This window comes from Gymnogyps californianus, chromosome 10 (assembly GCF_018139145.2).
Source record: "Gymnogyps californianus isolate 813 chromosome 10, ASM1813914v2, whole genome shotgun sequence".
NCBI lineage: Eukaryota > Metazoa > Chordata > Aves > Accipitriformes > Cathartidae > Gymnogyps > Gymnogyps californianus.
This window is the reverse complement of record NC_059480.1, coordinates 1,185,557-1,205,810: the sequence shown is the minus strand read 5'-3', so window position 1 is coordinate 1,205,810 and position 20,254 is coordinate 1,185,557. Positions and strand designations below refer to the sequence as shown.

Below are 20,254 nucleotides of genomic sequence, written 5' to 3'. Positions count from 1 at the left end.
GGTGGTGAAGTGTGCGCAGCCGATAGGCCGGCGGCACGCAGCGCGCGGGGCTGCGCCGCGCTCCCATTGGCCGGCGGCCGTCACCGGGCCCCCGCTTTCACCGTCTAATGGTGGCCGGGCCGGGGCGGGCGGCTGCGGCGCTGCGGACCCGTCCGGAGAGCGCCGCTCCCTCTCCCCGCCGCCCCCCGGGCAGGCCCGGCCACCGCGCCATGGCCCCCGGCTGGCTCGGCCGCCTCTGCCTCCTGCTGCTCTGCCTCTGCGGGGAGGCCGCCGCCGGGTGAGTGAGCCGGGCCGCGCCGCCGGGCCTGTGTCCTGTGTTCCCCCCCCCCCCCCCCCCCCCCCCCGCCTCGCCTCAGCGCCGGGCCTGGCTCTCCCCACCCCGGCTGGGCGGCCGCGGCGCTGACGGGTCCCCGCTCCCTTCCCCTCTCTCTCACCCCCGGTAGGAGAGACTTCTACAAGATCCTAGGGGTGTCCCGCGGTGCCTCCATCAAGGACATCAAGAAGGCCTACCGGAAACTGGCGCTGCAGCTCCATCCCGACAGGAACCCCGACGACCCCCGGGCGCAGGAGAAGTTCCAGGACCTGGGGGCTGCCTACGAGGTGAGGCCGGGGGCCGTGGGTTCCCCCCCCGTGCCCATCTGTGGGTGCTGCTGAGCGGCCCCACTACCTGCGGTGTAGGGCAGGGTGTAGCTGCTGAGGAAGGAGAGGGGTGAAGTTGTGCACCCTGTTGTAAAGAACTCGGAGAACCTTAAGTCCTCCCAGCCCTTCCCACACTGTGAAGGGTGGACGGGGTTCGTGGTAAAACATGCTGGGGCCATGAAGCTGAGCTTGGCCAACAAGTAGTCTCGTGAGGCTTCATCCTATAACATTCAGGGGAACAAAGAAGGAGGGCTTCTAGGAAATGTAAAGGCCTTTCTATAAGGTGTGGGTGCAATCCATCCTCGCCCTATTACTGTATCAAACTTCAGACATTCTGCCAAATAAAAAACAAAGGTAGAGAGGCTGCCAGGTTGATTGGAGAGCTCCTTCTGTCGGAGGACAGTAAAAGACCTTAGCTCCCTCAGCCAGAAGAAAGTGAAGGCAGCAAGTTAAGGTTATTTGGTATTTATTAATAGTTCTTTGAGGAAGAAATAAAGCTGCATCAGCAATAAGTATTGGCCCAGGAACAAGTGTGCGTATGTATAGGGCCTGGCTGTGAGTAAGTCTGAGCTGATAAGAGATAAAAAGTGGCTGGCCTGCCTTTTAGAAGACATTCAGGTGGGAAAAATAATTGTGGGTCACATACGCATGAGGATTCCTGTTGTTTCCATGGTAATATAGTAGCATACAAATGATACCTGACAGTAATAGCACAGGGCATTATATAAATCGCATATAGGTTATTGTATTAGCCAGATAGTTTAGGTCAAAGCCTACTTTCTCTGCCACGTACATACATGCTAACGCAATTTAGGCAGGGTGATAGGATCCGTTTCTTCTGCGTTCTCTGTCCTTCTTGTCTCCCTTCTGTCACTGTTGGTTTCCATCTGCTCCTGCCGTCCCCCATGGAGCAGAGGGCCCTCGAGGAAGATGGTGTTGACCAGCAAGAATTCGTAGCAGTGGTTCCACCAGGAGCTTGCCTGCACTGGTGGGCTGTTTGGGTGGGAGGTTTGTGTCCTCTCTGAGCAGTTGAGCTTCCAAAGGAAAGGGTTTTCGTGCCTGCCGCAGTCTGGTGGTGCCGCTCAGCCCGCAGCTGTAGCGTGGCTCCTGCTTCCATCCCTGATGCTCCTCTGCTCTTCAGATATGCAAATATAAAATGAATGAGGAAGTGAGAGAAACAGCTTGAATGCGTTCCTCTCTGGTCAGAAAGAAAACACACTAACTTTATTTTTGTATTGGAGCTGGCGCCTCTTTTTACTTCAGACTTATTAACTCTTAAATAAATTGGCTGACCTGTCACAGGGAAACCAGTGCACGTGAAGAATTTTTTTGTGGAAAAAAGTATTTGTTACCTGTCACTTTCAGCATCTGAAGAGTGACGCGTGCGGTTTACTTCGAAGCGGTGAGCTTGGTGTCGTTTCTGTGAGTTGGGAATCTGTCACATTTGACGGTACTTTATGCACGGGAAGCATTTCTCTACCTCTTCCCCGAGTCCCAGTTTATCTAAGTCTTTGCCATAGTAACAATTGAGCGTACTCTTTCTATTAAAAACATTGGGGAGAAAATGGTTGTAAGATCAAATCAGCAGGGGATGTGGTGGCAAGAGTAGCTGAATATTAACTTTTATGAGCAGTGACTGAGTCTGCCTCCCCCTAACCAGGGTATTATTGAAGCACAGCAGCGTCCTTATTCAACATAAAGTGTGGAGTTCTGGTGCTGACACAGACAATACGAATGCAACGTGCTCTCGCTGGGTGCTGGTGAAAATTAAACTAGGAAACCTCCCTTCAAAGTCTTCATTCGTGTGCTTCTTGCTGGAGAGAGATGCATCAGAATGTTGAAATCCAGTATTGACGTACACGGTTTTTTAAAATAGGTTTGGAAGAAGTAACGTTTTGATGTCCTGCAAGGTCTCTGTCTCTTTGTTTAGCCAGTACAGCTTGCAAATCCTTCTGCTAAACTAGCTACGAGATGCAGTGTGTTGATTTGATTGTTTTGGGCAAAAGGGAGCTAGAATTATGGTTCCCTTACAACCTAAACCAGGATGCTTTTTGCCATAAAGCAACGGCCTCTGTTAGTAGTACCGCTGCTCAGGGTTTGGCTAGCTGACTACCTACAGCACAGTCTTCCAAAAAAAATTGTGGGGAAAGTAGGTTAATTAAACTACTTGATCTCCTTCATGTTAATAGCCTAAGTGATTTCCACCCTGCAGCTGTGTGGTCTGAACACATTTGTTTTAATTAGAAAGGAGACTGATCCCATGTGAGGGAACTGAGACTCCTCTATGTATAGTCATTAGTTTCAGGATGGTTTGGGGGTGGAGTTTCCATGGGGTTTGGTTTTTTTTTTTCCCCTGAGCTTGTCCACTGTAGTTGCTTTGCTTGCAAGGCAACGTAACAAACACAAACTCTCTGCTTGCAAGGCAACGTAACAAACACAAACTCTCTTCACAGTACTTGAAATTGTGTTCTTGGAGCTGTGTTCTCCAACAGCCTGTAGAAAGAAGGAAAATGTATGGAAAGGCGAATACTTTGCGTTCTTAATTCCTTTCTTATTGCTCGTGGTATCGTCAGTACTGTGCAGTACTCTACTGGAAGAATTTTGCTCTGACACCAAGAGATCACAAAATGGAAAGCTTATCCCAGTTTGAGGAAATGTGTGTTTTAATGCAAAATCTGAAGTGACAAAGGGGGAGTTGAACTCTTACCTATCAGATGAAGCTAGTAAAGTCACTGTTGGGTTGGTTTTTTTCCACTGTTGCTAGCATTTATCATTGGTTACAATTTCAGGCTGGCTTTCGTTGTTTAGCCAGCTTCTCCACCTGTTTCCACTCCTCTCTAGCCTTCTGAAAGCTAACCTGGCAATTTTAACCTTCCCAAATATGATCAACAGGGGAGGAAGGGGAAGGAAGACTAGATGTGACTGGAAACTTCTGGATCTCTGGGGGAGGAAAGAGCAAAGATCAATACTTAAGAATTAAAATTGAAGCTTTACAGTCTTGAAAGTCATGTGTGTCGGGATATGTTCTTCTGCCTCAGTACTGGAGTTACTTCTAACTTTTGCTGCCCTTAGGGATGAGGGCCAGTATTCAGACTGGTGCGGAGTTACCACATTTGGCAGGTTCAGCTTGGTAAGCAAACTTGCCATCATTGCTAATTGTTACGAAATAGCAGCTGGAGAAATACACATTCCGCGTGCTTGAGGAACAAACTGAGAAACGGGGTGGTATTGTGTGATTTATTATTTTTTTTCAGAGTGTCTTGCTTTGTAGGAACTGATTTGAATAATTCCTTCTGATTCTTTTTTTAATCCTTAAGATAAACTCAGTATTATTTATATTTTCTGTGTTGCTTCTGCTGTTTTAATAAACTAACTGTGCTTTTTATGGGTTTGGCTGATAAATGTTTAACTTTTCTAGTCCAATGCAGCAAGCAAGTTCTAGCCAGTGCTTCTGTAATGTAAAGCATTGCTGCTTGTCCCCCAGTGAAGAGTACTGGTGAGCTTCTTCTCAAAGCCTTGTTTAAATAACTCGGCTTAGCTGTGGGTGAATGTCTTGTCTGCTTGCATCCCTCTGCCAGGTCCTGTCAGATGAGGAGAAGAGGAAGCAGTACGATGCGTATGGTGAGGAGGGATTGAAGGATGGGCACCAGAGCTCCCATGGAGACATCTTCTCACAGTAAGGAGATTTTTTTGCCGCTTTAGGCTATTCTACAGTTGGTGCTCTAAATTTGTGATGCTCGTGCACACGTTTGACCTGGGCAAATTCTATGTTAAGATCTTTTACCCAGTCTGGAGGCACTGATCTGAAGTGACAGTTGAGAATTTGAAGAAATATGTTTACAGTGGATATCCCATGTGCAGTTTTCAGTTGTCTGTCTCGCATCAGTCCTTGCTTCAAGAGCAGTGAGTAGGAACCAGTGGTGACTTCCCACATGGGCAGCTCTTGCTCACTTGGGAAGCTGCGTCGCCAGTGTGGGTGATTTGTAAGGTGCTGCAGCTGCATTACGCATGTAGGAACTTTCTGGTGTTATCTGGTATGGGATTGATGTTTAACCTGTTGTCACAGTTCACGTGTGCACATTGGGGGTCACTTTTTCGTTTGCAAAGTAATGCTGTAGTGACTTACACTGCATATCAGAGCAACGGTAGAATTTGGATCGTTAAAATCTGAAGGCACTTGCATGTTGCTCAGGCAGAACCTGATTTTCTGTTTGTTTAAGGCCCCTTTGGTTCTGCGAGGCACAAATTTACTAAAACAATTCCTGAAGTTGCTCGTCTCATGTAATCCTTCTGGGTGAGAACTCGTGCCGTCTGCTGGTCTGTTTTGAGGAAAAATATGCAGACTTGCTAGGAAGTTTTTTCTCATCCCCCTTGTCCTCAAACTACTGAAAACCAACCTGCTAGCATTGACTTGCAGTGCCGGAGATGGAGCGCTACTGAGAGTTTGCACCTTGTGGTGATGGTAGCTGAGCAACGGTGCAGTACGGAGAGGACTTCCCTTAGGCAGTCTTCAGATTTTGAGGTGTTGGTGTTCAACTCCTGCTCCAAAACTTGTTTTCTTTAGTACAGAGAACTTTTACAAAGTGACCGCTTTGTTTGAAGGCATTAGCTTGTGTCCTGGAGGAGCAAAAAGAGGTATCTGGATTTACTATGGTGCTTTTGTACTGTGAGGAAGCTGTTCTCTAGGGGCCTAGAAGCATTTGCCAAGCAGCACGGTGCCGCTGCCTTGGGTGGCTCTCTTCATCAAAGCCTCGTTTAATCAGAATTCCTTCCTGAACTAACTGATGTGCTTTACTCCAGCTTCTTTGGGGACTTTGGATTCATGTTTGGAGGTAACCCTCGCCAACAAGACAGGAACATTCCCCGAGGAAGCGACATCATCGTGGACCTGGAGGTTACACTGGAGGAGGTGTATTCGGGAAACTTCGTAGAAGTAAGTTTGACTGCTTGCCTGTCGGTCTCTCCAGTGTGTTCTCAGGTTTGAGATGCCTGGCCTGGCCGCTGCTCAGAATAATATCTTCTCCCAAACAATAGAACTAAAATAGATGCTCATTTTCTCAGTATCTGGCAGTGACAGTGGAGGATGTTGTGATGCTATTTGCTAGTAGTTAACTGAAGAAACGATACATTTATTCATCTTTGCCATCGGCAATTTCTCTAGAAAGGGATGCTTCTGGTGGTAATAGCTTGCTTATTGGCTGTCAGTGACTAGCTGTAGCGCTTTTATTGCAGTAGCCCAGTTGGAAAAGGTGTAAGTGGTCTCTCTCTAGAATTCAGTGATATTTGAGGGCCCGCTCATAAGCCTCAAATTCATCTTGCTATTCTTGCAAAACCACGTGGAGGATTTTTCATAGCCTCTTTATATGGCCAAACATGTCACTGCAAATTTCTGGATTACATACTCGGCAAATGTATGGTGGCCTTTTAATTTTTTTTTTAAGCAAGCTACATTTCTGGTGCTGACAATCCCTGCTATTCTGCATGTTAGAATTTGCATTGATTGAGTTTGTTGTGAGTATCTGGGTAAATGGGGAACTCCAAATAATTTGCCCGTTGCGTGGGACAAGGAAGCTATCATAACCAAAGTGTGAGGTGTTTCATCCTAGTGTTACCTTGCCTATTTAGAAAGGTGTGCAGGAAAAAGAAAGGAAATGGTAATAGTGGTGCCAGAGAGAGTTTTTTTTCTGGTGTTTAATGTGTGATCAGCAAGAGACGCAAGGTGAAAACTGCTGTCAGAATGTTTTGCTGAGGCCATTTGGAGCTACTGTGGAGGCAGCACACAAAACCAAATTATGTTCAGGCTGTTTTGAGAAATCCAGACCCTTGCGGAGACCCAGGAGCGCTGGCCTGTGTGCTGGTATCAACCCCTTCCTCTTCCGTGCAGGTTGTCAGGAACAAGCCAGTGGCAAGACAGGCACCTGGCAAACGGAAATGCAATTGCCGGCAGGAGATGAGGACCACCCAGTTAGGTCCTGGACGTTTCCAGATGACTCAAGAAGTTGTTTGTGATGAATGTCCAAATGTCAAGTGAGTTTTATGCTTTTTACTGCTATATGGATGTTTATTCAAAACCTACCACTAGATGGAGGAAAGTGTCTGTACTACCGGTAAGACCTGGGGAATTTGGAAAAACTTAACACAGGTTTCTCATTTCCAAGGAGCCAGGCTTTTTTCTTACAGTAGAGATGGCCAGCTCTGTTAGATCTAGAGCTCCCCAATTGGCTCTTTCAGCCTCTTATTCCTTGAGCAATCAGTCATACTGCAGTGGATGTTCCACAACTAAATCTGAATAAACAAAGTCAGGGAAGCCCACAGTTTCCAGCAGGGAACAGTTGGACGTGGAATACTGCGGTGCAGTCACTCATCCAGATGCTGACTGTGCGTTTAGGAGCTTAACTTTGCCTTCTCTACTAGATGAGTATCAGCACACAAGAAAGGCAGCACTCACCCTCCGGTGTTAGATGTGAGCAAGGAGAGAGTATGTGTTAACTTGTGGGGCTTTTCTCATTATCCCGGTAACATAAGTAGGTGCTACCACCTACTGCTGAAAACTTAGTGCGTGCTTGCTCTTCCCTCCTCGCAGGCTTGTAAATGAGGAGCGAACACTAGAAGTGGAGATAGAGCCAGGTGTGAGGGATGGTATGGAGTATCCCTTCATTGGTGAAGGTACGTATATGGGCACTGCCCTGCTGCTCAGCTTTGACTTGCTTCTTTTCCGTGATGCAAGGCTGGTCTTCGTGGCAGTGAAAGTGTCCAAGCCCTGCTTTGGGTAACTGATCGGCACGTGTGGATTTAAGTGCTGCGTGCTCTGCATGCTGCTGAAATCCGGGAGCATACTCTTTGCTAAGTCTGGATAACACTGAGTTCCGCTCCCTTTGCTGGTACTAGGGGCATGCACAAAAAAAAAAGCTCTAAATCTGATGTTTCAGATAACTTTTGAGTAGCAGCATCTGTTCCAGGCTTGAGTATGTGAGGGAATCCCCTCTGCCCAAGGAGATGAAGTCCTTCAACCAATAAAGGACATCATTAACATGCAGGCAAGTCTTTCACAACAGCAGAGAGGTATGAGCTCATTGAGGCAATACTCAAAGTCCTAGGCTCTTTAATAACAGATATGCGTAAGCAGGGTTTTAGTCATGTAAAGATCAAATAGTTGTGTTTTTCCTTTAACACGTGAGCTGCAGATCTCTATTGTGTTTAACATGCTGCTTGTTTCTTCAGTTGTTACTAACTAGCTCCTTTAAACAGAGCTTTTCTTTCTCTTTCACAGGTGAACCCCACGTGGATGGGGAGCCAGGTGATTTGCGCTTCCGAATAAAAGTTCTTAAGTAAGTAACTGGCCCAGTTAGGCCACTCTTTCTGATTGCTGTAAAGGAAGCTTGCAAGCAACTTTCTGGCCAGTGTTGCCTGCTTGGCTAGCATGTAGCTTGCCCTTCAGCAGAGTTGGTGCAGGCAGGGGTCTGGTATTCAGGGCTGTGCAGGATGTTCAACCCTGATGATGCTAGAGTAGTTGGATTCACCGCTGTTAAGATGCTGTGATAATTCCACTTCTATTTCGTTTGGCTTGAATTCTGGCATGCATTAGTAGCTCCTGTGTGAATCACATGAAATATCTCCTTTTTCCGTAAACACACTATCTCCCGATTATAAGGAAGCGCACTACTAAGAAAATTGTGTGAGTCACAACTTCTTGACACGCCTCACCACTCATTGCCCTAGAAATAGAAAGGTTATTCAGTAGTATGTACCTCATGCAGGAAAATAAAGCTAAATTTCATTCATTCGTCCCTTCCTCTCTGATTTGTGACTTCTCCAAACTCACAAATGGGGGGCGGGGAAGCTAGAGGACCGTTTCCCCTATGGGGAAGGAGAAAAGTTCCAGTGATGTCTTTTATTTCCACAGGCACCCAGTCTTTGAAAGAAGAGGAGATGACTTGTATACAAACGTGACAATCTCGCTGGTCGAGGCACTTACAGGCTTTGAAATGGATATTGCCCACTTGGATGGGCACAAGGTGAGGCAACGGTTTGCTTGCTTGCTGTGTGTAAACAAAATTTAACTGCAGCTCTCCTGTGCTGAGGGTTAGCTTGCTCAGGGTGTTAGCTTGCTCAGGGTCTGTGCAGCCGCTGGCTGTATACGGTAGCCCCTCTGCTAGAACCTTCCAGGCTTCCCATGGAGCCAAAACAAGCCCTGTACAAGGGGTGCACAGTGTGGGTCTCGATTCCAGGCTGTCACAGCAGTTGCTGAGTGTGGTGTTACTTCTGGTACATGTCCTGGCAGTAATACTGCCTGGACCCCTTGAATATCACTGACTCTGGCAAGGAATCAATATCAGTTGAAGCTTTCCAGTGCGTTGGAAAGGGCGTTGGAGTACTGGGGTACACGCATAGAACACTAGTAACATTCTGAAATTTCTTTTGTCCCTAGGTTCACGTTGCTCGGGATAAAATTACGAAACCCGGGGCCAAACTGTGGAAGAAAGGAGAAGGTCTTCCAAATTTTGATAACAATAATATCAAAGGCTCACTAATAATAACATTTGATGTGGAGTTCCCGAAAGAGCAACTGACAAATGAGCAGCGGGAAGGTGCGTGTTTTAAAGCTCTGTCATGGCAACGGGCTGCACGGAGCTCTTGCCAAAGCTGATAAGAAGCTGGCACAACTGAACCAGTGGCCTGTAGCGGTCAGGAGGGGCTCTCCTTTCCCTCTGCCCCTTGTACAACATATCACAGTTGGCAGGTGCCCTGTGATTAACTTCCATTTCCCTTTGAAGCAAGTGAGCTTGGCTGCTGGGGTTGTAGGGAACCAGATTAGGTTGGGATGTGCCGCTGCTGGGTTGTAGCACTTGGTAAGTTTGCAGGTGCTTTGTTTTGTAACTGGCCATCTGTCTGAACTGGAAGACTTACTGGGCTTAGCCTCTGTCTGCTTTGTCTTTGCTGGAATGGGATCACGAGCGGTTTTCCAGCCCCTGTTTCCACTTTCTTGGAGGCAAGACTTGTGAAAATCCCTCTGCTGTCAAGGGTAAACAGTGTCATGCAGCATCAGGAGAAGGATTGTTCCTCTCTACATCTCCTTCTACCCTAAGTGCTTTGTGGCCTTGTAGGGAAGAACGGTGCAATGCCGATATTTTGTAGGAGAGATCTGCTTCTCAGCTTCAGTGCTCAAATGGAAACTTGATGAACCATGTAGAAATCCTAAAATTGACGGGAGGGTAAATACTATACTCCTAGCTGAAAATTCCTCTTTGCTTCAGCAGCCTCTGCAGTAGGTTCTGCTGCTCTGCACGAGGCATCAGAGTAGGCATCAAGGCCCCATCCTCTGCTACGGGGCAGCAAAGTTCCTGGCATGTAGCAGTGCAGCTCGTCAGAAAATCCCTATCCCCAGAACTTCTTCCTGCTGGTCAGGGCTATCATACTTTCTTCTTCTGAAGGTGCCCTTTTAGTGGATTCTGGCAGCTGTCCTGGTGGAATGAGGCAAATGCGTGGCTTTCGTGGACTTTTCAGGTTTGTAGAGGGAAGCCAAGCCCCGAGTGGGCTTTTCTTAGCCCTACAGCATTTAATGCTGCGTTGATGACGCTGTGCTAGCTACCACTTGGAGCCCGGTTGGTAGCTGCAGCTCCAGGGTTGGCTGCTGTTCTGTGGCTCTTCCTGCGGCTGTTTGGGCTGTGAGGTCCTTGTGTTTCTGGGCTGTGCTTCGAGGGAACCTGTTCTGTGTTTTGACCCCTGTGCTTTCCCGCTTGTTGTAAGCGTGTTGTGCCCAGTGAGGGCTGTGGAGCGCAGTGACCGCATCGGTGTGAAGTCTCATTCCAGGCTCTGCTGCCCTTCTTGAAGCTGCATAAGGCAACAGCACCTCTCGAACAGACGTGAGGTTAGTTCAGCTGTTGCTCTTGGCAGTTTAGAAGAGACTGGGCAAGGAGCAGTGACAGAAGCCTCCATGTTTGTCAAAATTGCTCGCACATCTTTATGGATATCCCGGGAACAGAGACGCGATGGTACTGGCATGAGTGTGTTCAGGCACGAGGCCTTTGGGTGTTTCACTCCCTCCTAAAGCAATTCCTCACTTCCCAGGGGAAGGTGACTGAGTAGGCAGTCAGATGCATTTCTGTGTGCTAGAATATCTCCAAACATCCAGTGATTTGAGGAGTTTTATGAGGGAATAGGTCTATTCATGTTGTGTGGCAGCAGTTCAGTGTACACATTCAAAGGAAGACTGTAGGCTTCAGAATTCAAAACATCCCTTTTTTCTTATTGTTGGCGGTGGTCCTAATTTCTTATCTCGTAACTGTATGTACAGCTCCTGGGGCAGTCAGAAGATACTCTGACTCCGAGAGCACCACTCCGGTCGGTCTAAGCTTTAGAGTCAGAGAAATAATATGCTTTCTTTCCTGCCAGTGTGACATCAGGGAATTTATTGCCTGTTGATCAGAGGTGACTTTCTCTTTGACACCTCTCTCGTTCATCTCTGCTGACACGTGCTTATTGTCTGTTTTGGAGCTTTGGATCCCATGCTTTAACTCTGGAGTGCTCAGAGAGCAACAGCGGGCAGCGAAGTGCCCAGGTTGTGTTTGTAACCTGTCACATGGTGGTGGTGTCGGAAAAATCTCGAAGCTGGCTCTAGTAAAAAATGCCTGAGATGCAGTAGCACCAAATGTCAGGATTCCTGGCTGGAATTCCTGACTGAACATCCGATATGTGTTGAAATATCCTGTGTGCTAATGAGGGTATCCTTCAGGCCAGCAGGCAGCTGCCTAGAGCTAGCTAGCAAGAAACAAGGTGCGGGAATGGTGCTAATCCTGCTTTTTTCAGGGTTACGGGAGCACACCTTTCTCCAGCTAAGTCCTTCCTTTCAAAGAACTGCACATCCTGGCTTTGAGCCTCCTTTGGCTGTGGAGGGGAAGTGAACTTACCTTGCACTTTGGAGAATGACCTATCCTTAATGACTGGCAGCTTCTGTACAGGGGCTCGCTTTCCCCTGCTGTTAAGGATGTTTCTGAATGTGGAAGAGTTCAGGATTCTCTGGCCGGCAAGCAAGCAGCATGAATAGTTCTTGCCTGGCAGAGAGCCATCTCGCTTCCAGTTACTACTTCCAGGACAGTTCTCCAGTATTTTAACAGAGCTACTGGGACCCTTACGCATCAAATCGCCCATCTTAAAGGACAGTAGTATTGGTAGCCATAAGGGTAGACAAGCAGGACAAGGTTTGCAGGGAGACATACTCCTTTTTAGCTGAATTTCCTGAAGAAGGACTTGCATGCCTGAAAGGTTGGGGGTGTTTTTTCTGTACAAATAAATCGGTTGATCTAATTACTGATCCTCCCTCTCCATGCCTGTGTACCTCACTTAAAGTTAACAACTGTGGCGGTATTTTCTAGGCAGCCTAGTCGTACCTGTTGTACAATCACGTACAGTATGACACCATGACTCTGGCTTCAGTGGAGCAGCAGAGCAAGCTGATCTGAGGCAGGACTGCAGTCCTGTCTTCTGGAATGCTGAGGTGCAAGCCGGCTGGTTGTGTGCTTTGTTGCAAGACTGATGCTGGGTTGGGGACATCCAACAGCAGAATTATAGCAGTTTAGCTTTAGGGGTTTTTAATTATTTGAAAGTTACCCATGGTGTGGGGAGTTTTCCTCTCTGTTTTGGGTCCTGAGAGCCCTTCCTCAGGCTCAATGGTTTCTGGGTGGTGGTCAGAGCAGAGATGCTGTCATGCCCTGAGGGGCCTCATGGCCAGGGCAGTGGGAGTCCTGGCAGTGTGTGACCAGGCTGACTTTAAAGAGGGAGTCCCCTCCGATTATCTCTGGAAAAACAGTGTGACGCATCCGTTCTTGCCAGTCTGCTTCCTCTGTTTTGTGCGGACTTGCCCTTTAAGTAGCAGTGAAGACCTGCCAGTCCTTCCCTGAACATCCTGACCCCAGGAGACGAGCTATTATGGTTTTAAGGGCTGACTCACTCTACTCTTATCCTGCTCTGATAAGAATTTGATACTGACAGGACCTCAGAGCAGTCAGTTCTTTGAAATGTTTTATGAATGGGCTTTCAGGGGTGGGGAAGATGGTATTTGAGAAGTCATCTAGACTCCTTTGTGAAACAGTGGGCTTCAAAAAAAAAAAACTTTAAGATTTTCAGGCCTTCAGTAGAATACTTAAGCCCACAGATAACAAGTTTGCTCCTCTTACTTGCCTTTGGGGACTACTACTAGTGGACAGTGGTGTCCCCAGGCACCACATACCAGTGTGAAAACCTCTGCTTTCTAATTACTCACGTGGGTTTCTGTAGCTGGCAAGTCCAGAAGGACCCAAACATAGCCCTCCCGAGCTTACTGCTAGCAGATTTCTCTTGGGCTGTAGAGGAGCCTGGGGAGACGAGCTAGATGAATTAAGACTCTGGAAATAGTAAGTTGTTTGTTGTTGCGTTTGTACTTAAGATGACAAAATTGTTGTCAACTTCAACAGCAAAGCAGCTCGGGCTCAGCTTTATCCCTTACAGAGCTGTGAGGATCTTGAGGTGGTGCGCTGGGCTTTGAGTTTGTAGCAAAAGAGGCTTTCTCCCTGGAACCACTGGCCTGGTGTGGTCCCGAGAGCGCATGAAAGCACTGTTACAGCATCCCTAACCTCAGTCCCGTTTCTCCTTGTAGGAATTCTGAAGGAGCAGGAGTAAAGCTGTTGCACCACTGGATTTGGGGGGATTTTTCCTTTTTTTTTTTTTTTAAGTGATGCCCTCAGAGTACCGGCGTTTGCATTATTTGGATACGTGGGCTCAGCCTTGAAAGGCCGGTGCCACGGGGCCTACGAGCCAGATGTGTAAACGCAGCAGGAACAACAAATGCGGAGTCCTCCTCCTGGCTGTGCTGTGCGGTAACGCTTTCCTTTCTCTTGCAGGTCTCAAACAGTTGTTGAAACAAGGATCGGTGCAGAAGGTGTACAACGGATTGCAGGGATATTGATGTGTGGAAAAATTGGACTTAACTGAAAATGAAAAGTCAGATCTGTTTGCAGTCTTTTCTCCTGCCCACCGTAGAATGGAAACGAGGGAGGGTGGGGCAATTGCTGAGGTATATGTAATTTTTTCGTTGTAAATGGTGGAAGTGCTCAGACGAGTTGGGGGGAAATACTACCCTTTTCAGGACATAACTGGTGCTGCCTATCATGTTCCACGTCCTGGAACAACAAAGAGACTCCTTGAGCAGGAAAAAAAAGGTGGGGAAAGGAGTTTTAAATTCCACGCAGATTGGAATTTCTGGTTTTTAAATATATTTTGATGTGACTTTTCTTGACCATCTCAACATATTTTCATAGCTTCTCCTGCTTTTTATGTCCTTTGTGTCAGTGTCTTCCGAGTTTCTGTTTTAAGTTTGGTTGTTTTTTTTTTAATTCTAGCCCTTCCTCCCCTTCCCCTCTGAGTCCAGAGTGCGGTATTCCTTCAGAGCCTGTGTTTCTGGGGCAGGAGTACCGGTGCTGTTGGGAGTGGACTGGCAGGAGAGCCTTCACGGGCTACGTTAGGCCCCACATACGGTTGGGAAAGCAGGGGGAAAGAGTCTCTTAAGGCTCCTGTGGACTCTCTTCACTACCAGGTAGTCCTCTTGTCCCAGAAGTTAATGCTTGGTTTTAAATTTGAAGTCACAACAGCTTAGCAAAGACTCCTCAGGCTTCCACGGTGGGATTTTGGAAAATAACGGGAATGGTTCCTCGTGGCCTTGGTTCTTCCTCATTGCCCCCAAATGTAACCAACAGCTTGTCTGGAAAAGTTCACTTACCTCCTGCACTCCGTCCTCTGTGAGGACGGGTGAAGCTAACAGCACAGAAATAAAGGTGTTTGAGTTGGAATGGCAAAAACTACCTGGTTATATATTTCAGCAGCCCTTATCCTGGGACAGCTACAAGTCGGTGGGCTAACAAGGAACGATCCCTTCAGTGATCTAAGCTGTGAGCTGCCATAAAGGGTGAAACTACGGCTGCTAATACCAGCAAAAGCTCTGTAGCTGCTTTATTTGAACCGAGGGCCTGGTAACCTGGCAGGGAGGTACCTGTGCTGCTCTGGTCTCTTGTCGTGAAGATGCTGCTCTTTTAATCGCCCCCATCAGAGACTCTCATCTCCACGTGTTCTTCAGGAGTGGTAGCTAAACAATTTCTCCAAGGTGCCTGTCAGTCAGACTTGTGCTTCACTGTGACAGGGATGTAGGCAGCAAGAGAAATGAGTCAGTTGTTGGTGTAGGACGGTGTTCTGCTCCTTTTCTCCGGGCTATAAAGTGGGATCCTTACAGCTGCTGCCGTATACCTCATCCCCTGCCTGGGAAGTGGATGGGATCTGTTGGGTTTTTTTTTTTCTACACAGAAATGTTTGCTGGGGAGCAGCAGCAGGAGACTCAAGGTAGTTTGGGGTTGGTTTTTTTTTTGTTTTGTGTTTTGTTGTTTTTGTTCTTCATTGTAAACTCTAAGTAGCTCACATCTGAGCTCGTCGAGGTGGAGAGCAGCTCTGGCCCAGCCCTTGCGTGCTGCCCTTGGTCTAGCAATGTCCCACCCAACCCTCAAAACTCCAGCGGGAGCTGACGCAGCGGAAGCAGCAGCACCGGGAAGGTTTCCTGTTGGATCCTTTGTACGTTTGCCTTGGCAGAGCGAAGCGGGGGCTTCAGGAACAGCTGAGGAGGGCGAGACAAACCTGGGATGCCAAACCCTTGGTCTCAATGCTCATCTTCCTCAAAATCCCTAAGTGTAAGCCGTTAATCCCAGCGGAGGCTGCTACCTCGAGTGTCTGCCCATTTGATGACCAGCTCTTGCCAGGTGTCTGTAGGCAGCTCTGCCCCCGCTTCCCCCCTTAGCTTGGATTTCTAAGAAACCTCGGATTGCAAAGAAACTCTCCTTCCGCTACCCCTGTGCACGGGGCTGGTTCCTGTTATCTCGGCCCCTCGAGGGTCCGTTTGATGATTGCCTTTCTGCCTTCCTATTCCGCTGGCACAGGACCGTGCTGGCGGTGCTCGTCTGTAGCAATAAAGCCAAAAAGCTGGGACTTCACACCAAAGTCTCAACTCTCCACAGGAGGAGGTGGTGTAACCTTTCCTACCTGCACCCCCAGCAGCAGGCAGTGCATTTATTTTGGGCATGAGTACTTCTTCCTGCTGCCGCTGCCTTTCCTTTCCATGCTAATTCTTTTCCTTCCTGTGGTTTGTCTTTTTTTATTGTGGGTCTGTACTCTGAGAGGCCAGTGCTATGTAAAACAGCAACAATAGCTGCAAAGCCCCAGCTTTTACAAGGGTGAGAAGAAAAACAGAAGAGAAAGCCCCCAAATCATACCGAGCAACCCTCTTTCCTTCCACCTTCCTTTCCCCCCCTGCCCTGGGGTGTGCGCAGAGCTGGGGTTCTCCGCCTTTCCCACCTTCAGACAAAGCTTCCAGGGTTTCCATGCTTTCTCCGCAGGCAGCAGCGGATGCTCGTGCTTGCCAGGGTCTGGTTCAAACACATTTCCACTTGGTTTGGTTTTGATCTGCTTGCCTGAGGAAAGTTGTGCTGCTTCTAGGCTCGTGGGGAGGTATTTGTCCTCCGAGGGGCCCCTGCGTGTCAGGCCAGGGGGATGTGGAAGCTGTTCGGTGTCGGTGACATCCCGTGTCCCCTGTTTCAGTAACATTTAGCTGGTGTGAGGGAGTCGTAGCGCGCATGGACTCCTTTATCATCATATAAATGCTTTTTAGGAGGCTTAGATGTTCATGTTGCCGTCTCTTGGTTTGGGACCAAGCAAGCATCCTGAAGGTGCAGACCTCTGAGCTGGGAATCCTGTAATGCACAGTCTTAATTTCCAGCCCCTTCTAAGCAATGCTGTTGTTTCCAAATTGGATCAAATAATTAAAAAAAAAAAAAAAAAAAAAACACTGATTTCTTGGTCCCCTTTTACCCTAAACCCTTGCACAAGTCAAGGATCGTTGAGGGTTTAGGTTCAGTTCTTCTAGCGACACGCTTGTTCTTGAAACACGTTTCTAGAAGTCCCTGCCTTTTGAGAAGGGGGTGTTTCTAAACAAGCACGCGGTCCTTGCCTGGCTAAAACGGGCTCCTGATTGATTTCTGAAGTGAATGGTTTTGATCACTTCCAGACGTTGCGTGGGTGTTCCTCCGGGGCCTCACCGCAGGCTGGCTTTAAGGCATCATCGCCTCCGTCAGCGCTACGTTACCACCCTTTGGTTGGATCCCTCCCATCCCAGGAGCGGTGAAGGAGTAGATGGGGTGAGGACTCCGTAGCAGGTAGATGACGGGGGGTGAAAACAGGATTCAGATCTGGTTTTTCCAGAAAGCACCGTGCCCTAGCCACCTTGTCCGCTTCTCCTATCCCTCCACAGTCTGGGCTTGCTCCATCTAAAGCCACGTTGCCCATCCCAGACCGAACGTTGGAAGTTCTGGGGCTGCGCCCAGGAGCTTTGTGGGTCCCGGGGGAGCAGTCTGGCCCAAGGGGCTGGGTTGTTCCCGAGGGCCACCGCTGTTTTATTTCTTGCCACAGCAAGAAAGAGCATCCCCTCCTCCCCGAGTCCGGGCAGGGGGTGAAAGCGTTCCCAAACAGCGGTTTCTCCTCCGTGGAAACTTCTCTGCAAGTACAGTGCAGGCAGGCTTGGGGTTTGTTTGGTTTTTTTCCCAAAGAGCTTGTTATTTTAAAGTACTTACCTATATCTAAACTTTTCTGCTGCTGAGAGATAGGCAGTGGAGATAGGAGGGGGGAAGTGACTGGTGCCAGGAGAAAATTGCTCTGAAGACACATAGGTTTGCAACGTTCCTGCATATATCTGCTCAAATGTCTGAAGACCCCGGGGGCCTCTGGCTGGGAAGGGAAGGTGAAGCAAGGATTCTTTGCCGGAGTCTTTAACGTGATTTCTAGATGGCAGCTCCAATCTCTGCTCCGGTGCCGTCGGGCTGATGAGCGGCGTTGCAGGAGCAGTGGTGGAGCATCTTGCAAGGGACGGTTTGCCCAGGGAGGGGACAGCAGGGTGGGAGGTGTGGTGGGACTGGTGGTATCCCGCTGCCTAGAAGCCTCCCTTCATCCCAACTGCCACGTAACCCTGCTCGGTGTTGACTGTGGCCAGCAGCCAGCTTTCTCCTCCTGTTTCCTCTGGCTTGGTCAGGCATGCTGCCCTGGGAGGTGAGAGGAAAGGGAAGAGGGCAGTGATGGGTCCTGGGCACCCGTACGCCCTACGAGGAGGGACTCAACCAGCACAGCCCTTTCCTCTCCTGTTAAATATTTCCAGGGACCTGCCCGCTCTCGTGCGGGAGCAGGAGGCTGCTAGAAAGCAGATACCCAACAGCCTCCACCCTTGAAACTATGGTGCCCAAAAAGAAAAAAGCATCCCTTGCTCGGGGCGGGCTGGCCTGAGGCTGCACGTGTTGCAAATCCCCTCACCCCAGTGCAGTCCCCGGGGTTAAAAAGGATGTCCCAAAGCTGGTGATGCCAGAAACGAAAACATCTGGGGCTGTGACAATGTGACCTCTGGGGGGGAATTCAGAAGAACAGAGCTTGTTTAGTCCAGAAAAGCGATGATGACACCAGCGCAGGCACCGAGTGCGTCAGGGGTGTTTCCAAGGATAATGCCGCCTTCCTTCCAGGCTTAAATCCAGTGCTACCTATTTTCCTGAGAAGCACTGATACCGTCAGCCCTAATCTGCGCCCATTCCCCACCCGAGCAGGCACAGAAGCCCATCGCTGTGGCTTTGGGCAGCTCCTGGAGCCGTCTGGCCCTTTGCCCCTAGAGCCGGGCAAGGCACTGCGGCTGCCGGCCGGGGCATGGAGCCAACGATGCTGTGCGGGTGGCCGGAGGCTCCCAAAGGACACAGCCGGGGATGCCGGACCTTGCGGCGGGAGCTGATATCCGAAAGGCAGCGGGGTGGGGTGGGGGGGGCCGCGTGTCCCTGCTAGGCAGGAGGGGAACATGCCCACCCCATCTGGAGCACCCGTGGGACGTGGGCGAAGGGGAAAAGTGGTTCCTAGCACATTGGCGTTGTCTTACTGGAACGAGGTTCAAGGCCGAGCGTTTTATCTCGACCCTTATCCAAGCCAGCGATAGCAGAGCTGAGCGATGGAAACAACGCGGCGCATGGGAAGCGAAGCCTCACGCGGCGATCGGTGCGGATGACCGGGATGGTTTCCTTTGGGGGAGATGCTGCGTAGGGAGGTTGGTTAAAGCCTCTAAAGGTCTGCGTGCGGGTCTGTTCACCTTCTTGCAGAAAGCAAAAAAAAAAAACCAAAAACCAAAACCCCAAGGAGGAAATTAAAAACAGCCTGGGGTTGACAGGATACACGGTTAAACGTTGGCGCCTGTCCCGAGCTGTGATCAAGGGCAGAACAGCCACGTTTGGGAGAGGATCGGCCGCGGATGTGGCTACCAGTTGCTGGAGAAGGTGGTACATGTTGGAGCGGTGGTGGGGAGGGAGCCCAGCTCGCGGGCTGCGGCAGCCTGGCCACGTGTCCCCCGCATGCTGCACCGGGCCGGGCGTTGGTGGCCCCACGATCAGGCAGTTTGGGGTTTTGGGATGAGGAAAAGAAATTTTGGGGTTACGATGTGCTGGGGGTGGATGCTATTGCCGTAACCCCTCTGTTCTTGGCCACCGTGTCGGGTGCTGGTGCTGGTCACCACCAGGGAGGTGGCCCTGGGACGGGGGGGGGTGGCAGCTTTGGGTGCGTTGCCCACGGGCACAGTTTGGGATGAAGCTGTTTCTTGGGATCCTGCGGTTTCGGAGGGATCCCCGCTGCTGGGTGCTGCCCCATCCCCTTGTGATCGCTGGCGGAGATGCAAGAGCCCAGCAGCGAAGTCGGATCCTTTCTGGAGCGCTCTCCTGCTGCGACTGACATGCATGGGGGGCCTGGAGGCAGGAAAAATTCTTTTCCAGAGTTTTTTAAAGTGGACACTTCCTCATCTGTCCAAAAGATGACGCATTTCAGAAGCAAAAAGCAAAACAAGCCCTGTTGTTCCAGACCTCCCCAGTTTCTCCCACTCAGGTCTGTCCCGGGTGCCGTCCCTGCTGCCAGCCCGTGTCCGACGGCACCGTCGCAGCCTCGCGGCATCGCTCTCCCGCGGGATCCACGCTCTACCCTCCCAGCTGGAGCGAGGAGCTGCAGCCCAGGGCGGGGGGACTTGGCATGAGAATCACTCCGGGTCTTGGGACCACGGTGCAACATCTGCCTCCACGTGCAGGCAGCCCCAAGTCCAAAAACCAAAGCCGAGCTGCGAATGCAAGGGATTCCTCGCAGCTGGAAGCTGGCTACAAGTGTTTTTATCCCTTCGTGGGGAGCAAACCTACCCCGTTTGACCTTCAACATCGGCCTCGTGTCCCCTGATGCCCGCGGCGGGGACACGCAGTGCTCGGCCCGCAGCAGAGCTCCCGCCAAGGGCGCTTCTTTAGAGGCCGAGCGGTGACGTTCACGTGCCTCAGCCTCGTCGTTTTGGATCCTCCGGCCTCTTGGCTGCCATTTCCCTTTTGCGAAGGAGCCCGCTGAAGGGTGGGGAGCGCCTCAGCCCCTGCCCCGGGGGCTGCTCGGGGGGTGGCCGGCAGCCAGGGTGATGAGATGTGGTCTTTGGAGACCTCCTCCTCCATCCCTCCTTAAGGACAACCACTATGTCATCTTCCCATCCCCTTTCTGTCCTGCATCTCTT

General features: G+C 49.9%; 1 protein-coding gene across 1 annotated transcript; it reads left to right on the top strand.

Annotated features, from left to right (window-relative positions):
* Window positions 1-169: 169 nt before the first annotated feature.
* DNAJB11 (DnaJ heat shock protein family (Hsp40) member B11) lies at window positions 170-13,918 on the top strand. Its single transcript, XM_050902322.1, has 10 exons — window positions 170-277; window positions 444-600; window positions 4,218-4,315; window positions 5,440-5,572; window positions 6,524-6,666; window positions 7,223-7,305; window positions 7,910-7,967; window positions 8,543-8,654; window positions 9,068-9,227; window positions 13,515-13,918. Exons 1-10 carry the CDS (start codon window positions 210-212, stop codon window positions 13,577-13,579), a joined length of 1,077 nt encoding a protein of 358 aa, XP_050758279.1. The 5' UTR covers window positions 170-209; the 3' UTR covers window positions 13,580-13,918.
* Window positions 13,919-20,254: the final 6,336 nt, after the last annotated feature.